This window comes from Cataglyphis hispanica, chromosome 23 (assembly GCF_021464435.1).
Source record: "Cataglyphis hispanica isolate Lineage 1 chromosome 23, ULB_Chis1_1.0, whole genome shotgun sequence".
NCBI lineage: Eukaryota > Metazoa > Arthropoda > Insecta > Hymenoptera > Formicidae > Cataglyphis > Cataglyphis hispanica.
In genome coordinates this window covers 1,667,067-1,688,909 of record NC_065976.1, presented here as the reverse complement: position 1 = coordinate 1,688,909, position 21,843 = coordinate 1,667,067, and the positions used below count along the sequence as shown (strand labels likewise).

The 21,843-nt window shown below is 35.3% G+C and overlaps 1 protein-coding gene across 5 annotated transcripts in view; it reads right to left on the bottom strand.

Moving 5' to 3' along the window:
* Positions 1 to 21,843, bottom strand: part of LOC126857999 (hemicentin-2) — a 302,989-nt gene that overhangs the window by 101,542 nt on the left and 179,604 nt on the right. For all 5 annotated transcript variants that reach the window (XM_050607990.1, XM_050607986.1, XM_050607989.1 and 2 more), the window contains one exon: positions 2,364 to 2,705. In XM_050607990.1, coding sequence (XP_050463947.1) covers positions 2,364 to 2,705 — 342 coding nt within the window. The remainder of the gene's footprint in view (positions 1 to 2,363; positions 2,706 to 21,843) is intronic.

Below are 21,843 nucleotides of genomic sequence, written 5' to 3'. Positions count from 1 at the left end.
ACAGGCGAAGGGACGTAAGTACGGTTGGGAATAAATTCGCGAGTGAAAAGAGTGAGAGAGAGAAAGACGGGCCGAACCGTACGATATCACTATCGTCCGTAAGACACCCGCACATCCTCGCTTCCTTCTAAGATGTCGAGCGTGCAGCAAGCTGTTCGCTTAGAAAATTTGCATCCTTGAGGCGTTTCAACCCGGTTGCTCTCGCGCCCGTATCGCGCCTTTAGAATTAAGTACCCGTTTCGCCACAAATTCGATAAGGAACGCGGAGATTTTTTCACAAATCGAGCAAGAAAAAATAACGTAAGGGAAAAAAATCGCAATAAGGATTAAATGAATGGAAAATATCGATTATTGATCGCCACCTATATTTTAATGTCTTGCGAAAAATCTAATGTTTTACACGCGTGATAAATATAAAATGTATTTATATACGTAACTTATTTATATATTGTTTGTATGTATTAAGAATCGTTCATTAGGGGAAGGTAACATTAATCACGCGATCGATGTGTCCTTGAAAATCCCCGACTAAAAATCTATGTGTCTCAGTATACCTTGTCGCTTTTTTTCCTCGGTAGTTAAACAACTCGTCGCAAACTTTCCCCCTCGTGAAATAAGTTCTCGAGGAACTCGAGCTGCCGGGCGACGCGGCGCTCGGACAGGCGTGAAGGGATTAAAAGAATGAAATAATGTCGGCACACAATGGGCTTCCCTTACATCCACAATGAAGAACTGTCCGCGACGCGGCGGGACAGCTTCAGTTAAGCATATAATCTAAAGCAAGATTTCCCAAACTATAATCCCCGCGACGCGACAGTCTTCTTCCGGAATAAACACCGGCATTCATATAGTTTCATTAAAATAGATGAGAATAATGTGTGTGTGCTTTTCGTTACAAGCGAATAATTTAGATATATTATAATATTACTTAAAAAAAAAAATAAATAAAATAATTATTAAAATATAAAGGATTTTTTATTCTTATATTTTTCATTGTATATTTCTTTAGCTACTGCAAAGAAATTAAGAAAAAATCAATCCTTATTCAGTTTTAATTTAGAAAAATTCTGACCGAGAGCGAGAGTCTCTCGCGAATACGCGCCATTCTGTACAATTCAGAGGAGCGAAAACGAGACGTCCGGAAAGTTCTGCGACTAAAAAAAGAGGAGGAGGAAGAAACCAGTTTCAGGTGATATATCTTCGCGGTCTCGCCTCGACGAGCCTCCTCTAAACACCCGAAGAAGCGACGTGCAGTAAAAAAGGGCGTAGGGAGGGTGGCACGAGCGCACGCTCGCACGCTTCTACCGGTTTTTGTTCGCGCTACAGAGTTAATCCCTCGGAGTTTACCTCGAGACCGGCTGGAGAAGCTTCTTTCGGCAACTCGGGTCTCTCTCTCTTTTTCTCCTCTCTCCTCGCGTTGCGCCGAAGGGGCAGCGAAGGGCAAATCGAGAAGGGAGACTTCCCGACTGCTAAACCTCGACTGCCGGATGCAAGAGTGGCGAAAGAGAGAAGCGCAAGGGGCGCAAAATAAACTACCCTCACGTCGCGTAATACACGGCGTTTCCCCCTCCTATCCTTCTCTCGCTTTCGCGAGAGAGTTCTCTCCGACCTCTACCATTCCTCCTTTTCCTGCAGGATGTTCCTGCAGAAACACGGTCGTCGCGCCTCAAATGCAACGCGACGGAGTTGCTTCTTCTCGGTTCGCAGCGGCTCGTTTAAAACAAATCGCGAGCGCCGCTGGATTCAGACTTAATTAAGTTTACATTTCAGTTTCGATGGGCACAGCTTGTCTGCCGCTCTCTCTCGACGCGGGCACACGTTGCTCGTTTCCGGCATGTTAGCCTCGCGAGTAGGTCTAATATTGTGGAAATCCCACCGGCTCGTGCCCGCCGAGTAAAAACGGAAACTCACGGAATTATTTCGCATTCGTTCTCTATCTCAAAAGGTAATTTAGGTTCATGCATATGTATGATAAGCGCTGATTATTTCTTGTTATTCTTATATTCCGGCATACTGGTCTGTTGCAAGTTTTTTTTTCAGAAGTCTAATTACAGAGATATTTTTGACTAAAAATTAAGAGAAATACTTCTCGCAGAGGAGAGTAAGTAAGACGACAGAATTTTGTTTCTCCGTTCATTTTTAAACTACTTAAGAACAAAATTTCACTTAAAGTTTACCTCTCGATGTTCTTATTAAGGAAATATCGATCTCAAAATAATTACAAAAAAAAATTGCTTTCTTAAAAAAGTTAAACAAAAGATAAATTTCGCTCGTTGTTTTCTCATTGAAATACAATTGTTTCAAATATAACTACCAATATAAAATAATGAGGTTCCATACTATTAAGATATAGAGATACTCACATTGGACGTCGAGCAGGATACTGGCGTTCATCGGTATGACGAGCGTGATGTGACGCGCGACACAGACGATGGTAGCATTGTGATGTCCTCTGAGGACCTTAAGGTGAGCCCCGCTGCGTCCGCCGGATGTTGAGGGCAACACGGTGAGGTTGTCCGGCGGTTGTTCCGGCCCGTCTAAAGTGGCCTGAGACAAGGTCATGCCCCACGCCAAGACTGGCGGCGGGTTTCCACCCTCGGCCGCGCACTCGAGAGTGAGCTCCGAGCCCTCCTTCACCGGCACAAACTGGTTTCCGGGATCCAGCCGGCGGCCATCTATCAGCAGATACGTCCCACGAGGTGCCTCTGTAACCAGCCGGTAACCGCTTCAATTAGTGACTTCGTAACGATGAAAAATCTGATCGCACGCGAGCGATTATTGCGGCACGCGAAAAAAATAGTTTTATCATATCATTATTTAAATGGTACGTTTAATAAACGATGTAATCCGTTTCAGTCAAAAATAAAAAAATAAAAAAAAGATATTCGCGTATTTAAAGTGTCAAAAATAATTATTGAATGACTTTGCTATTTATTCTTTTCTCAGACGTAGCTATTGCGAGATATAATTATAATTTAAAAATATATTGTATTAAATCCAACATCTCGTCTCGGACGAGTAATTTAGAGGCGAGTGCAATGTGGCGCGTTTAATCAGATTTACCAAAAGCACGCGCGCGCGCGCGCGCACACACACACGGAATAGTTTTTAGTCTCAAACGTGCTATCGTTGCCGGCGAGCAACGTAAATTAAAGTCTTACGTACGCGGTGGACTTTTTACGCGACATGGCCCCATACAGCGGGGAACAGGAAGCGCAACATATGAGGGTAGCAATTTACAGAGCGCATTGCTCTATTGCAAACTGTCCGGTTTTACGACGACGCTGTACGAGAGCGTAACTTCCCGGCCTGACTCCTTTTCTCATTTCGCGACGCGATTTAACCGCCCGCGTGGATCGCAAACCCCTCGGGAGATCAGCTCGGTACTTGAAGCTCTCTTTAATTTTCGCCAACTTTCAATTGGCCCGGCTGGGCTAACAACTGATTAATCTGGCAGCTCGGGCTCGGCTTTACGAAAAAAAAATAGTTTGCCGTTTTACCCGGCCACGCTTTTTGCTTCGCGAGAGGAGTAATCCGACCGTTTGTCTACATCAAATCTCCTAGGAAACCCACGAGATGCTTTAATGTACTCTCAGGATCATTTTTATCCCGTTTTTTTTTTAATTTTTTCCTTCCTTGCTTTTTCGCTTTGCCCTCAATTTTTAATACCCGTAACTTATACGTAATTAAAATTGCATCTAACGATGCAAATCGTTCAGTATCTGAAATATTCTCACGAGAGGTGTATAAAAGCTTTACGTAAAGAGAGAGAAAGGAAGAACGTCACTGTAAATTCGGTTTATAACTTAACGTTCTCTATCGGCCCTCCGTTCATCGGGGACTCGTTGTATTCTGCTTGTATCTTTTTTTTTTTTTTTTCTCTTAGTTTGCAGACCTTCGTAGAACCGCAGACTGCGTCGATTTACCATTCATTAAGACATCAGTAATAAATTATAAGCCGTAAGAAAAAAGGAGAAATATAAAGTTATTAAAACTTGCGATGAAAAACTACAAGCTTAAACAATGCTACGAAGAAAGTTCGTAGCAGGAACTATATAAGAGCAATTTATATTTATCCGAAATTAAATTACAAGAGCGACGTAATTCTTATTCAACGAAGGAGAGACGTAAAAGAATGAGGCAAACTGCACTAGATTGCCGTTCGGCGCGAGCATCGAAAATTCGTAAAAGTCACTTTCGCGGAGATCTGCTTTATATAAACCGGCGACGGTGCGGTGCCAATCTCTCCCAATTCCGAGTTGACTTCTCCGCCATACTCCCGCCGCGCTTCGATAAGATCTAGTCACGTTCATTAAATTTTCTCGTACTGTCGGCCTTGCCAAGACGGATGGTAGGGACGTTCTCGAAATAGGTCGCGCTGAATAAGAGGAAACGTGCAAAGCCTTCTAAAGACAGAAATTGTAATTGTATCTCCAGTATGATTTAATGTAATAAAATATAGCGCAAACAGCACCTGCAGCCGAGTAAAACGGCGCAGGCATGATGGAAAATTTAATAATACCATGAGATTTAATAATACGAGAGATTGTGTCCCTTTTTAATTTGTTAACTAAATATATAAAATTAGCAGCAAGTACCGTGTTATTATTTTTTTATATTTTATTCAGCTTTATATTATTTCGTTTTCCTTTTCTCTTATATATTCGACACGATTAATAAATACAAGAAATTTCTTTATCTCTAGATTTATATTGCATTAACGATCTAACAACTAGTCAGAAATGTCGGAAAATTAATAAATGAAATGTAAATGGATTCGACTAGTTAATCCTATTACAATATTATCGGAAGTTTAACACAGCCATTATAAGATAATAATAAATGCCTCTGATTAATGTATAATCTATGATTCAATAAAAATTATATTGAGTTATACTTCACTTCTACATCTTTAATATTTTATTTTATTACAATGTTTAATATTATTTATTCACCTAATTCTCGATTATTTTTTGTCAAAATTAAATCGATTTAAGTATCATTAATAATAAAAAGAAAAAATAATTCTTTCTTATATTTTCTTATATTTTTCGTATTCATTCAACTATCATGCATTATTTAAAATATTTAAAATATTTGTTATCAGTGTGATAACAAACATTTTGAATTTCTTTACATTTTAAAATCGTGTACGATTCTTGAGAAATTCGACAGATAACAAGGAGGAGACCGTGTCAAGTCGATATTATCTAGATAGTAACATGAAGCTCAAAAACGTACCAAGAACCTCGAAAAATCCGGAGGTACTTTGCATACACTTTTCGCCTCAATCTTCGCTCTAAAAATCACGGAGTCGGCTCCTTGGAGAGATTCCAGAACCATGTAACGCGATCGCGAATCGCGAAAGGGAAAAAGGTTGGGAGGGAAGAAAAGTCCTCGCGCGCCGCTCTGCCGAGTATAGTTAGAGGTGTTCTCGTATGAACGTATGCTGCTTCACAGGCATTCAAAGACTGTAAAATCGAATTTCTGGAAATATGAAAATCTCCCGTAACACATGAAATGCAATTTCATTTCTCATAAATTTATCTTGTAACATACATGCAATATTAATTGTTTTAATTGTTATATTAATGAACCGTAGAGATTGAAATATGAAATTTGAAAAATATTATTAGATACACACAATACGTATATATTTCATTTGTTATAGCAAAAAAAATTGCGTTTACACGCTCTAATTTTTTGTATTGTAAGGTAATATTATTTTAGGCTCAGCCTATATTGTATAATTTCAAATCTAATTTCTTATCATGAAATATCTCTAAGTATTATTTGTATTTTAGCAATAAAATCATGGCTGCATATATCTGCCATTAAAAAACAACATTTAAATCTTTCCGGAAAATGAATTGTTCAAGTATGATTGAAAAGGCATTGGTGAAATAATGTACGGAAAATTGTATTGTAGCAATAAGTTTGTCTCGCATAAGTTAGTAGATAAGTCTCTTAACTGCATTTTACTTATTTCCACGATAAGGACCAAAAGTTTAAATTCGGCCAGTAACGGGCAAAATATCGTACAAGCGGGTATTAGCGCGTGGCGAACATATTTTTTGCTCATTTCAAACGAGAGGTGAAAAGGATTTAATCCTTTCCTACAACGCGCACCTGCAGTTTGAACGTATGCATCGTTTAAAGTGAAAAGATGAGAGCAAAAAAAAGGCTTAAGCTCAGCTCTTGATCCCAGCAGCGTTTTCGTCCATCCGAATCACGTAATTAAACTTTTTTACGGTAGCGATAATAAAATCTGTCGCATGGCGTGGATTAGTGACATTTTCCCTTCAAAAATTACTGGAAAAATTTATATCTTGATTATCATTATTTAAAAAAAAAAAAATAACTAAAATCTATTAAATTATTCGAAATTCAAACCAAATATATTTAAGATGCAAATTTTACAATTTAAATGCAAATATTCGCTTTATTACAAAAAGATACATATTTACGATGCTCAAACGAATGGAAGATGATTCTTTGAAATTTTTTAGTCGATAATTTTCACGAAATGATCATGTAGTCCACGATCTTGGAGAGTTTCCAAAGATCCACGTTGCACTCGGCTACGCTGTGTTGCAAAGGAAAACGCCTGAATAGGGATCTCGGAAAGAAGTTTTCCTCGGGTCGTCGAGGCTACACCACCGTCATACTGGATTTAGAAAACGTACGATTCGCGTGAAAACTCAGACTCGCATTCTAAGAACGTCTGGACGTGCGGAAGTGTGAGGACGAAGGGGGATCGCAGCAGGTGTTAATACGGAAACATAACGCCAGAAACATTCCCAGGATGCGGATGGGAACGCATTCGCAGCATATGGCGCTGTATCTGCCCCAAGAGGATTCCAGGTCCGCCTGCAGTTCGTAAAATTTCATAATATCGTGAGCACGCCCTTCATCCTGCTCCAGGATCAGAAAGAACGAGTAAGAAAAGCAAACGAACTATTTAGTATATGATACGATACTGCATCCGCCGCTTTTCGTGGATATTTATCCTTACATAAAGGTTGTATGATAATACTATAATATTCCCTGTAGACTAAAATTATTTGCGACGTTATATTTGAAAAAAATAAATGTAATTTCTCATGAAAGTTGAATAATACTGATTTAGCAATTATATAAGTATATATAATTTATGTGTGTGATTATTATAATAATAAAAAATAAAATAAAAGATAATAAATTCTTGAATCAACATCTATATATTATATATAAATTCATCTTTTTTAAACAATATAATTTTGCAAAAAAAAATTACAGAAAAGAAAACTAAAGAAAGAAAATAATTTAGTAGAATATACACTTATATATATATATATATATATATATATATATATATATATATATATATAATTATATATTCTCAATATAAATACTTGTTACGTGAAAGCGTTGAAGATAATTTTTGAAAAATATTTAAAAGTTATATCAATGTATAAGAAGAAGAATTGCAAACGCAAATTTCCTCGAAATTTGATTTAATTACTGGAGAAGGACGATGCGCCTTTTAGAGAAAATAACTTGAAGACTAAGGAAGAAAGACTTCACTTTCTGGTAATGAAGGAATCAACGCGAGACAGGGGAGTTCTTAAATGCGCGCTGCAATACTAGCGCATGCCAAGACGGAAGGTATGTCTGTCTCAAGACTCTGCCACCTCTCTCCGGTATCCAAGAAACTCGAAGGAAACGCTAAATATTCAGAGCAAGTCTCGGTAATTTTGCCTCCGCGAGAAGAGTGGAATGTTTTTGAAAGTCGTTTAGACGCCGCAGCGTTTACGTCTTAACGACCCGTATTCTTATCCGAATACTTTCCAACGTAATAATGAACAATTAGTAAAATACGATATTTTATTTCACGCGGATTTTATTCGAGACATCAGAGTGGCTATGTATGAATAATAAAACGCAGCTTCTAACTGTTACAAGTTTCATAGCTGACAAGAAGATATACGAAAGCAAGTATGTAAAGCATGTAGGAAGTTATGCGCTACTTTAATACCAAGAGAGAACATTGGTTAATTTCGCGCGCCAAACTTTCTAAAACTGTATTAATTTCATAATCCTTTAACTTCATCGTAAACGTAATCGTATCATTAGAGCCTATTAAGCTCAAGTGGATCGTAAAATTACACTAAAATTGTGGATTTATCGTGCAACGCGCGACTCGCAAACTTCTCTTGAAGGCAAATACAAGTGCAATGAAATAAATCAATGCAGGCAATTCAATCAAACACGAAGATTATCGACCTTACGTCTAGTTTGTGTCTCGATCAATAACTATATGGATTATTGAGAATTGTCAATAAGCCGAAGAGGCTTATTATATTATCGATGAATCTCGAGTATCCGTCAAAGACTGTAAAACTTTAGAAAAGCTTTTATATTTAAAGAAATGTCACGTGAAATCATACTTTTCGTTTTTCCGTTGTCAAATTGACTAGCGTAACAAAGTTCATTCCATCGCCATTCCAATTCAAGCTTCATAATAAAAATCTCGAAACTTTACAAAGCAGTGCAATTTTAAAGATTACTTTACAATTGCACGATAATGATCTATATCTCAGGTATTATTATACACTTCTATCGTGCCGATAATTTTATTGGAACATTTTTTTGCTAAAACAAATAATCATAAAAGCAAAACTATATATAAATATATTTTTCATAACAAAGTAACATTTTGATTTATTCTTTAATGATTCTCAGAGTTTTCGTTTCATCAAAAATCAATTCGCTTCGATATATCGAACAAATGTCAATCAAAGTGAACAGAATTGCTTTCTGTGCATAGAAATGTTACATAATATTTGATTTAATCGGATGTGTAAGTTTGGGATATATTTCGTACAATAATCATTCGAAAAAAAAATAAATACGCAGGATTTAGTATCGTTCCTTCAGAGGATAACTTCTCAATCAAAATCGAAATCCCACGCATCACTGCGCGTTCAATCGACTTCATCGTCTACATGATTCTCTTCGGCACTGTATTTGGTGCGGAAAGATTAGCTCCTTCCTTTGCGTGCCTCGCTTTTTGCGAATCGTAAGACGGATCCCGGACCGTAGCCTATCCTCATCACATCTTCGTCTACGTGTTCGACGTTCCCCCAACTTGAGAGAGCGTTCGCTCACGCCACCAAAAACATTTAGGACCCCGCCATTAATCTGTGCTGACGATACACTTTCGGTATATTACGCCATCAACGTTTCCCAACGTGAAAGGGTAGATTGCAAACGATCGCTCCTTCAACCGTCAATGATTTATTTAAAGGGCCAAGATTCGCGTCAAATTATAGGCACAAGATAAAATCACAATTATGCTTAACATTAAAAAAATATTTTTATATACTACTTTACAATTTTCGCAAACAAAATTTATATTTATAAAGAGATTTCCTACATCAAAGACGATATACAGCGTTCATTTTGATTTAAAAATTTTTTTTTCTTTTTGCTGTTCAAAAAAATATTGCGCCTCATTATTAATTAAAATAATTTCCAATATTCATTATTTGCTAGAAGATAGTTTATAAAAAGCAGAAGTAAAGTTAATAATCAGAATAATCGACAATTATGAGTATCGTAAATTAAATGCGAAATCTCCGAACGCGTATATGCTTAAGAATTGTTGCATGCAAGTGAAGTAGTACGTTTGCATACGAATATGCTTGATGCTTGACGCGGCAATACACGTTCAAAAAAATAATCCACTGCGTTTCGTCGTGCGCAACAAATGCGCAACAGGTGCACGTACTCAAACAGTGAATGCTCGAAAGAAAATGAATTTCCGTGGTGAAGACTTTGCCTTTTTCATCTGCTTCAATCATCAAGACGTATCCAATTATGTTTAATATGTTTTTTCTTATAATGCGGAAAATCAATCAATGTGAACCCTGATTATTACATTCTAGCGAAAAAATATCCCGCAATTTATCATTCCCATTTTTATCTGTTTTTATATCAAAACTTTGTCCCTGTAATAGGATATTCTTACTTCAACAATTAATTGCGCGCATATTTTAATCTAATTAAAATCGCGTGATTATTATCGAAATCTGTATGGCACCTGCATAACGCACATAAAATAAAAATTTTGAATTATCTTATCGTACAATGTAAATCACTATCTCGTATTGTTTACAAACAATATCGCAATTGTATAATATTTTTTAGTTTCAAATATTATAGATACAGATTAAAAAATTTAAAAAAGGTACTTGTCATCAATTACGTCAAATTGACACTGATTAATGCGACACGAGTGTCGATGTATCGATATTGCATTGCAGCAGAGCAATAGCAAACAATCTGTTTACATAATCGATAGATACTGCATAACGTATATTGGAACAGATATATATGAGAGAATGAGAGAACGACATTATTTCTGCAATAATGGCGGAAATGCATAAATAGGTCCAGGCTCAGTCGTACTAAATTCACAGGTATTATTTGAATTACTTATGTGTAACATAACGAGATTCTGAGATAAAAAAATCTGCTTTTTCTTAGCATTTGTAATAGCTAAGAATCTAAATTATCAATGTTATTGTATATACTTTCTCACAGCGTGCAGATAATCGTCTAAAACATTTCATTGACTATTTTGCGATATAATTTTTCAAATTCTTTTACCGGCAATCTATTCATCTTTTCGTTCATCGACGCAGAATAAGGTCAAACAAGACATATTTTTTTTTCAAAATTCATGTGCGTGTCACGAATAAGTTCACTGATGCGATATTCGCAGATCTCGTTGGCTCTTCAGCTGCCATTTCCACGCACGTCCCTTCCGCATCGCATCGTCGTCGAGAGACATATATATTTCCTCTCTTCCAGGAAACGCCGATCCTTCGATTCGACACGATAAAGCACCGCCGAGAATAACAATGTTCGCACAATGGCGAGTGTTACGTCGAAATTCGAATTTCGTCGCGCGTCGCGATAATGCTCTCGTGTGTAATTGGAGCCCCTAAGTGCCATTTCAGACTTATCGCAATAATTTCCAAGGCAAATTCGCCATATTTCACTTCGCCGTTCCACGATCTTCGAGCGTCCCTTTGGCTCGAGACGCTCTGAAATTCCTCTTATAACGGCTGGCTTCCGACCGTGAGCTATGAAAAGCAAAGCCCTACCGTTATTGGGCTACTTAGTCATTCTTCTCCCCCCGGCTCACGCCCACGGCCACGAGCCATCAGATTTTCACAAATGGCGGTGCGAATGGGAAGCCGAAAAAATTATTCTGCCCTTCAATTAACTTTTATACGATCCGCTAATTGGTATAAGGCTAATGGAAGAGCGCAGAGGTACAAAAGGGCCGCCTGATGTTTCATTACGAGAGTAGAGAACCCGCAAACGATCGGTCGGTATGGTTGTATGCAAAATTGGTATCGGTGTCTATGCCCCTTTGATATGGAAAGCAGCCGTTTGCGAATTCTTCGGATAGTCGATACAATTTATGGGAGATCGGTGAATACATCGTATTCTCTCGCCATCACCAGGTTTTAATAGTTTTAATAAAATCTATATCTTTGTTTAAAACGATCGTTAATAATAAATATATAAAATAATTTAGAATTATTATTTGTACGAAAAAACTTCAAAAATAGACAACTTGCTTGAACTAAAGAAATTGAAGTAGATGTAAATCAATTGAATCGTCGACTAAAAAGAGAATATCATATCATTAAAATATTTATAGCATTATACTCAGCTCGAATTTCCGAAAAAAAAAGATGTTATAAAAGTCATTTAAAACTTTTCTAATTGCGCAAAAGTTTAAAGTAAAAATCTTGCTCCTACTAATTGCGTATTAATATACCCTGATAAGATGCCTGTTAATTATGGCCCACGTAATGAGCTCGACAGTAACCAATTATTTCCCTTATAGAGCTCACACCGAGCTTCACAGTATTTTTTCACGACAAGCATGATGATTGGACGTGTCTGATGTGACCCTCGCTAGTAGACTCGTCGAGATTTTATCACGGACGCCACAAATTACAGTGAACTGACATGAGGGGTGGTCTGACATCCAGCCTGACAGTTTCGAATTTTTCAAGGGGGTATATCCAGCAGGGTAGTTGAGTATGGGATAGGGAAGGATTCTTTTAAAATGCAAATATCCTGGCGAGGAAGGCGAATACGAAAGAAATGTTGTTCTTATAAAGCAGAGATTGTCGGCTATATCGGGCTCGAGGCTAACTTCGTCACTTTAACGCGCGCGCGCGCGCGATAAAAGTCCAACGTAAAGTTCCCTATTATACGGGGAAAATGTTCATCGTAGCTGACTTAAAACAAGTACTAAATTATCCTTCGCTCCGACGCGGATTACTTTGTGAGGATACTTTCCGCGAAGTATATCGAAGGGTCGTGAATAAATTCCGGATTTATGTATCGACGGATAAGTTTTCCAACGACCTCTCCACTATGAAACATCGCCGTACATGTTTTAAATCTTAAGGATACCTAAGGTGATTTTACCTTGTAAAAGAGATCGGAGCTATTGATAGATGAGGAAAGATATTATTAAAATAAAATTTATTTCTTTTGTTTTAAAAAAATATTTATTCATTAAGTAATTTTTCATTATAATGAAAAGAAATAAGTAAAAGGAACGCGTAGAATAAATGTAATAAAATATGTAATAAAAATTAGTTAAACACCACAGTAATGTGATAAATATATTAGAATTTATAAAAAATATATACACTTTCAAATTGAATTTTTTTATTAAAAAAGCAACCGTTGTATAAAATGAGATTTATGATATTGAAACTATTTGTCGGCGTCTAAAAAAAATTCAATCTAACTGAGACTCCATTAATGACTGCACATTCACAACTGTGTAATAATGAAAAATGTAGGCTACTTATTTCTGTAAATCTTTGCAAAATGCGTTAATCAAAGTTACGCATAGATAATAAAAAAACTTTCCGTTATACATATTACTCCGTAATATTTCATCGGGATGCCGCAAATAAAGGAAATTTTCGCACAGAGTTGCTGAATAAATGCAAACATCCGTGCGCGCATCGCCATGCTATTCAGAGCGACTTATTCGTTCGCATCCGATTCGGCGATGGAAAAATTGCATTCGAACGACGAGGAGGAGGCCCACCCACTTCGCCATCGTTGTCGCGTTCTCGCGGCCGTAGCGCTTTTTACTCGTCGCGAGGCATTCTCGTCGCGCTAGTTTCGCACGCATTTTCTCGGAGGAAATCTCGGATTCTCCCGATACATCGTGGATGGATGAGAACAGGAGAAGAGACGATGGAAGAGGGCGAGGGCGAGCCCGAGGGAACGGAACGGCACGGCGCTGCGAAATTTCACCCGCCGGCGGCCGACAGGCAGGCAGACACGGGCGATGGATGAGATGCTAACGAGACGCGAAACGATCGACTACTCTCGCCAGGACAGGAGCCGCCAAGTCGGGCGTGAAATGACTTTCCTTTGCCAATCCGGGTTACGACACCGACCTTTTGCGCGAACCTCATCGAGATACATTTATCGAAAAACGCATTTATTCTCTTATTAAGATATGCGATGAAAAAAAGTCAAGAAATCTCCGAAAGTAATCCTACTTAAACATTAATGAGATTAGCATTTTAATTTCGGATATAATTGATACGCAACTCTATAACGGTAAAAAGTAAAAATATATGTGAAAAAAAAAATATAGTCTAATATTTTTTAATCCATATAAACAATTTAATAAATGTAGAGATTAATAAATTTTCTTTACGCGAAAGAAAACGAGTCGAAATTGCAGAGTAAATCTTTTTCTTTCATTCTTAATATTTATTATTCATTGTTATAATATGATATATTAAAAGGTATAAAAAAGTGTATTAATCTTTTATAAAAAAAGAAATACAATGCACGTAATATTAAAAATTTACTTATACATGAATGTAGCAAAGAGTTGTTTATCGTGGTAAAATATTTCTGTAAAAGACAGGATGCGTTAACGAGACGCAAAACGGTCTATCTTAAGCAATGAGAAAAGCAGTAAGACAAGTGAGGCGCGAAATGGTTTTCCTTTACTACTGAGGCTCTCCAGTGGCAATCACATCCGCCTTTGCCTGTAACTCGAGATACACGAGACTCTATCCTCGGTATTAAGGGAAAATTGAAAGTGGTTTTATCCCACCTGGAGTTTTATCTTATCCGTGCAGAGCGCTAGATGCAGAAAAATAGTTTGCCTGTGGATTCAACCGGAAAGTTAATAAAGTCTTGACTGAATATCGACTCTTATTATAAAAAAGCTAAATTACTGCTTGTTGTCAATAACCGCATAAACAAGCACATTTTCTTTTACTTGTGTTAATAAAATAACGAGACTGACTAGTGATTCTTTCAAACAAGAAGAATGATAAATATCCTCTTCAATATTAGTAATTTTTTAATTTAATTTGACATCTTACATATCAAAGACACTTACGCATTTAAAGGGACTAACACATCATCTGTCATTTAAAATTTAAATAAAATTTAAATTTGTACTAAACATTTTGTATTAATCATATAAATATCCGCTCTCTCTCTCTCTTTCTCTCTCTCTCTCTCTCTCTCTCTCTCTCTCAGCTACAAAAATACGTATATACATACATCATATATACATACATCATAAGTACTTTCAAAGAAGATTCTCGCAGGCTTTGATCAGCAATGCTTTGAGCATGATTAATTCACTAATTTTTCACGTATTTGCATCTATAATGAAGAAGAGCATGCGCGACTAGAAGAAACTACGATAGGAAAGATGGATTGAGGAGAGACGAAGTACGCGAGGACCAAAACAGAGAAGGACGGAAGGACAAAGTCTCTTAACGACCGACATTATATACTTATATACTTCGCAGAGATCGCTCGTTACCTCGGCTGGGTGATGCCAATTTTTCAGTGCTTTATGCACATTCTTATCCCCGCGACGCCACCCTATATTTATCATTGGCGTTCTATCCATCGTTCGCCGCTGACAAATCTGTTTAAAAGCGATCTTATTGATGAGATCCGAGCTATGACATTGAGAAAAATTGACAATAGGTTGCGTGCTGTTGAAAAGGAAAAAGAGAAAGAGAGAAGAGTGAAGGTTTGAAGGTGGAAGAATGTGATTTATATCATAATCTCTGCGGACCGCGCAAACACATATATAAGCACGTACGTATATAATCCTCAACGGCACCATGTGACAGATATCTCTAAATTAATATATTTTTAAGAATTTTATGTTTTACTCGATCACTAGTTCTTTGTTTATTTGTCAAAAATGACTGATTGTGACTCTTGTATTGTAGTTAAATTATATTCTTAAAATAATATACGATTCTTGATGGCAAAAAATTAAATGTAATACAAATAAAATTCATTTCATTGATATGAAATAGGGAAAAGATATGGAAACTTAATTTAGAAATTAAATTAATGAAATTTATGATAAATTTTTTAATGCAAAAGAATGAATTCCTACATTCCATTATAAATTATTATTTAATAAAATAATTAATAATGCAAATATGCTAAAATTATTTCTAAAAAAATAAATCCATGTATGCAATATCCTAGTTAATATTTAAGTAAAAAAAAGTGGAATTTTTATTAACATGTATAGATATTAAGCTAAAGTTTATTAATCAGTAATCTACATTAATATTATTTAAATAAAAAAGTAGATAATAAAAAAGTTAGATAATAAAAAAACCTATAAAATATAAATGAAAATATTATAGAATATAGATTTTAAAATAAGATAAAAAAAGTCGAGGTATCCATATTTAAAAATAATAAAATGTAAGATATGAGATTGAGGAAAAAAGCGACAAAAACTGACAACAATTCTAAAATCAATTTGTTTGCCGATTAATATATTAATACATGTACGTGCATCAAATCCTCAAATGGAATGTAGCCACAAAATTGTTTTTACTTTCATATCCGCTGCGATTTTTCGCTTAACTGAAGATGTGAGACTACTCGAGCAACGTGGTAATAAACGGAAATCAGATCCGTGGGGACCGATTGAATAGATACTCAATATCAGAGATAGCTTTGGATCTATGTCGCTTGAATTGGTTTCTCGACTTTCAATACGCCTCTCACCTATATAGGCGTCTCCTCTTTAAGCTGCGCTCCAATTCTCCGGAGAAGAAAAAATTTTCAAAAGCACGTATAGACGTCATCTTTTAAATATTAACAATATTCTATTCGCACGAGAGATATAAAATTAAGCGGAAAGAATCGATGTTATTTAACGAACAATAAGATATAATTGTAAGAACGTACATTTTTAATGTAAAATCTCAAATGTAAGTATTAAATCACCTAAGTTAATATTTCAACAAAATGTTTTCCAGTACGAAGAAACATAAAGCTTTTTCAATAAAATTTATCGCATAAAGTTCAATTGGAAAGATAAAATTTCCACTTTCGACTTTCGCACAGCGAGAACTTATATGGTTTAATTAATGAGCTATTTAACACGATAATTAAATGTTTCTCATTTTAAATTTTCAACTAACTTTATATATATGTATCTTTGTTTCAATAAAGTTTTCAGAAACTTACAATTAGTTAACGTTGATTAGTGTGAGTTGTACAATTTAATATATATATATATGTTACATAAAGAATTTTAATAAGAATATGTGTGTGTGTGTGTGTGTAATATGAGATCCAATATTTTAAGGAGGAAGTAGACGAATCAATTATGTCAAAAATTAATAAATCTAATACATTTCGTGATTTATGAATTTGGCAATGCGCTCACACATAAAATACTTTTAGCCTAAAATTAATAATTAATTTGAGTTAAAATAAAAATTTGCATTGTAGAATGTAATTTAATCTCAAAATCATAAATATTATCTCAAACTAAGTTTTTTATAATAACTGTATCACGAAAATTTTATAATGATTGTATATAAAAATTTATGAAAATAAAAATTTTAATTTTAGGGCAAATCTTTACTTCAATACAAAAATTAATTATTAATTTTAAATTTTAAAAGGCTAAAAGTGCTTTGTGTGCAATGTCAAATTGAATAAAAAAAAGTATCAGATTTATTCACTGATTGACGTAGCTAATCCTTATTTCTTAAATAAATAAATACATCACAATATCATAATGCTTTCAACATAAAATAGTTATAGAAACTTGAAGAAATGCGCGGAAAAAACTAACGAACATTGTGTTGGATCTACCGTATAAAACGGACATCATCATTGAGCTCCGCTATCAACCTATAAAGTGTTAGCTCTCACATAGAAATGACTCGTATAAGCACTGAGGTTGAACACCAAAAACGGTAGGATCTTTTGCTCTTTAAAATTAAACGCCAAAAAATAGCAAAAATATAATTTAATGCCACTTCTTTTTCTTTCAATGCTTCAAGTAATTTACTTTGTGTAGAATACGCGAAAATATAGAAAAAAGATATATATATATATATAAATTTTTTTATATATATAGTTTGTCTTTGTTAGAGACGAGAAGCTGTCACAATAAGAAAAAAAAATATTTTAAATAATATTCTCTTTTATCATTTTAAAATATATATTTTAAATGTTACAAATTTTTCAAGCAAAATTATTCTTATCTTTTAATCTTTTTTTTTAATGACGTTTTTTAATGATATTAATTGATAAAATCTATTTTAAAAAATGTTCATTATAATAAAAAAAAATCTCACATAATCAATTTGTTGTAAATGTTTTATACGCAATCACACACACACACACACAAATCGGAAAATTTGTTTTGTTACATAAAATAAAGGACATAAAAAACACGATTGTAAGTCATTTAAAATATATCATCATAGAGAGTGTTACGCAATTCATAATGTTTATTTAAAAAATTAACTCCTTTTTAAAAACTTGCTCTAACATTCCAATCATTATCATTTTATTTGTTAGAAAAGAAGAATAGGAGCTGTAGTGCGCAGATTAACTTGACCGCGTTACCATCACATCGTGAAACAAATATGCGCCCATATGACCGAGAGATCACGAATGGGATTGCGGTCTTGCTTCATCATTAAATCCCATCGAACACCAGAGATTGTTCCGCAGCTGTTTGCGCGGCAACTGAACAAGCAGCCGAACGACCAGAGCTAGCCAACTAATTATCGCGTTCCTAGCAGGCCAGAAAACAGAACAATGGTATGTGTATTGCGGCGCAAGCCCGGTTACAGAGTCGCCATGAAAACGGACGCAGTGAGCGAGCAATTAATTAAGCACTGCCGGATCAAGCGGGTCAACGAAGTCAGTATAAATCAATTTATTTTCAAAGTGTAGTAAAACAGACTTAAAAGATCTAGAGGCATTATCCCACGTCTTGATAAATCTCGTTATCGATATTGACTTTGACTTACAGCGTTCAAAAATGTCTGATGTAACAATCGTGTATTGAATTTTTAGGATAATTCAGACAAAGAAAAAAAATTAAATCATTTACTACCACAACTTAATCATAAATTAAATAATATTAAAAGTATACAATAATATAATTACTATGTATAATTTTGTTTAATATATGTTGATACTCTCCTCCCTCCTTCAAAATTAAAGAAAAATTGATTAAAAATTAAAATTAAAGTTGATAAATTATCCAAAACTGCGCACGGTAAATAAGCATCTAAATCGTTGACTTTAAAAGATCGATAGTGGGAAATCAATCGGAAACGACTGCCTGAAAATGCAAAAATGATACGATCCGACACAGAAAGAGATCTAATCGGACGCTAGAAGGAAAAGCGCTTGCTCAACAAGCGTTTCACCGACAGAGGAGCTTTTCATCGCAGATCGTTAATCGCGTCGCGCTCGTGGCAACTAGCGCGTAGCACGGGCCAAAGTGCACTTTCTTTAACACCGGAAACAGTGGCCGTCGCATATCGCTGACCGACGCTAAATGCACACGGACGATAACGTCGTAAAGCCAGGAGAGCTTTCGGTTCGACTGACAGCCCTTCGAGTGCACCGTCACTCGGAAGCTCGGGGTTATTGACTCGCCACTCCACTTCAATACGAACTACCGACACATCTACGTCATGCACACACTCGCATATATTCCATGAGATGAAGAGGGCGAGAGAGAGAGAGAGAGAGAAGTAAAAAGAGCAAAGTAAAGAGAAGAAAAGCGAAAAATGAATGAGGACCAGCTTGAAAAAGAATACTACATTATTGAGTGTAGAAGATAGCTTTTGAAAGGTTTCATAGGTTTCAAAGGTTTTCCTTTTTTGTTTATATATATATATATATATATATATATATTGCATCTTATTGATTGTTTATGACATTTTGTATTATAATAATATTTATAATCGTACTTATAATCATAGACTTTACATTATAATAAATTAGAGATGCCACAAAAGACGCATAACGATAGCATGCGAAAAAAAGTAACAAGTCAAAACAAAATCAAATTCATTAAAAAAAAAAAAAAATGATATAATTATATTCGGTATTTGCTCATACGGTCGTTAATTATTAATTTCTATTTTACCGAAATCAATGTGCGAAAGAAGCCGATATCGCATATAAAATATTGAATTCCAGCATTAACGCTGGACCGTTATACGTAGGTGAACGGTCCAGCGTTAATGCTGGAATAAAATATAAAATGAACTGGGAGATTAGCATAGGATTTAATTTGGCATTAATTACATTTGAAATTTAAACTTCGGAATGCCGTCATTGAAAATGCGAAACGTCACGGGAGCCAGAGCGCCAAATCAGTAACCAACTTAATTACACGTGGCTGCTCATTTACACTACATAAATCACAAGACACATATAGTACCGAGCTGGTCTTCGGATACATTGTCTGTCTATACACACGCGATTGTAAACCAATCTTTCGAGATAAATGGGCAATTATCCAGTGCATAATGCGTATGTAATTTATACTGATCAATCTGCTATTTCCAAGAACACTCGCGCGATATTGACGAATAAGTGCATTTACATGTATCGCACCATTAAAAAATATATAATAAAATGTCATTATATCATTAATTATTATTTGTCTAGATTTTTATATATGAATATCATACATTGTAATCATATAACATAATTAAAATAATGTGACAGTTGAATTGCATTAATTATGAAATTTAATGAATTATATATATATATATATATATATATATATATATATATACATATATACAATGCATAATGTTGTAGTTTAACGAAATCCTGATAATTGGGCCATCATTTTCAAAACGATCCAAATAATAAGTAATTGCATGCAAACTCGCGTTTTGGCTGGGAATTTGAATGTCAAAAAATAACACAAAAATTATATCACAATGGAACAACAATTCAGGGAAATGCCGCATTGATCGTTCCATTAATTACGAGGCAACCTTCAGCTACTCAACGGATAGTTAGTGGCCAATATTCGGCTCGCGTCAATAATCACTGGGCAGTGTAGTAGTCTGGTGCCGAGCTTTGATGCGCTAATTTACTTCACTTGCACTAATGCCTCGATCTCATTGTCCCCTTGTTCCATTGGTTTGAAACAATGATTGTCTAAGTGTATGTATGATTCATATGTCGCGCACACGTTTCGCCGGCACTTATGTACGACGGAACGTATTAACGTTGCACTTGAGCATAAAGGTGTGGTTCCTGAGGCACGTAACTCGACATTGCGAATAGAATTTGCATCAAAAGTTGGGCTTGCACAGGCAGTTAATTCGCTCCATTAAATCATAAATTCGATATACTACATAAATAGAATAATTTTTGGCTATTATTCAGTGATATTTTTGCAATATATTCGCGCGGTTTAATCAAACACGGCAATTTTATAGCGATCAAACATTTATAATTAATTATAAAATATTGAAATATGTATTATAATATATGATATGCACAGAAAATAGTATGAAATAATAATAAAAATAACAATTTGTATGTAGAGATAATCGAAACATATTAACATTTTTAATAATAAATTATAATAAACATACGCAAAAGCAGGAAAATCAAATATAACTTCATAATAAAATAAGAATATTTGATCAGAGCATTCGTCATGCATTAATCGTAATATAAAAGTAAGTTTTAATATGAAAATTTCTTATTTTGCATAAAATCAAATAATTTCCTGATGACAAGTGATATTTCATTTATTTGCATCGCTCAAAATCTGTTGAAATAACCAACTATAGAAATAACAATCGCGGCAACATATTTGCTACGATTCCACTTCATCATTCATACGTGAAGTGGAAACACGACAGAATCATAAAACAAGTTTCAACTGACGCATTTTCCGAACACGCATTGTTGTCGTCAATTACTTCTCATCGATCATAAATGACATATAATAAATCACAAATAGTATAATGGACTTAATCAGAGTACTTTAGCATCGCGGCATCGGTCAATTCAATTATCTTCATTGCTACAGCGCATTACTGATTTTCTATAATGACTCTGAGTATTTACATGTCCGACAATTACATTTAAATTACCAAAAATTAATTAATCGTCCCAGTCTGTGCTGACAAAGTCACGAATAAATCGCGTCAGCATCCACGCGACAGATTGTTGAGTGACAAAAAGACCTCATGACAGTTATCATTTGTGTGTACGGGAACAAAGCGACAGCGTACAATCGCTGCGTTAGCCCGACATCATTTTTTAATCAGAAGAAGATAATCCCCGCGTTCCCAGAATTTACACACAGCTATACGTAGTTGGCATGTTTACACGCGCCTGCCTTGCTATTATGCTCCCTGCACCATTATGAACACCCTGTGTAAATGTTCTCCGCTCTATCTTTGACATCCGTTTCACTCGCGTTCTCTG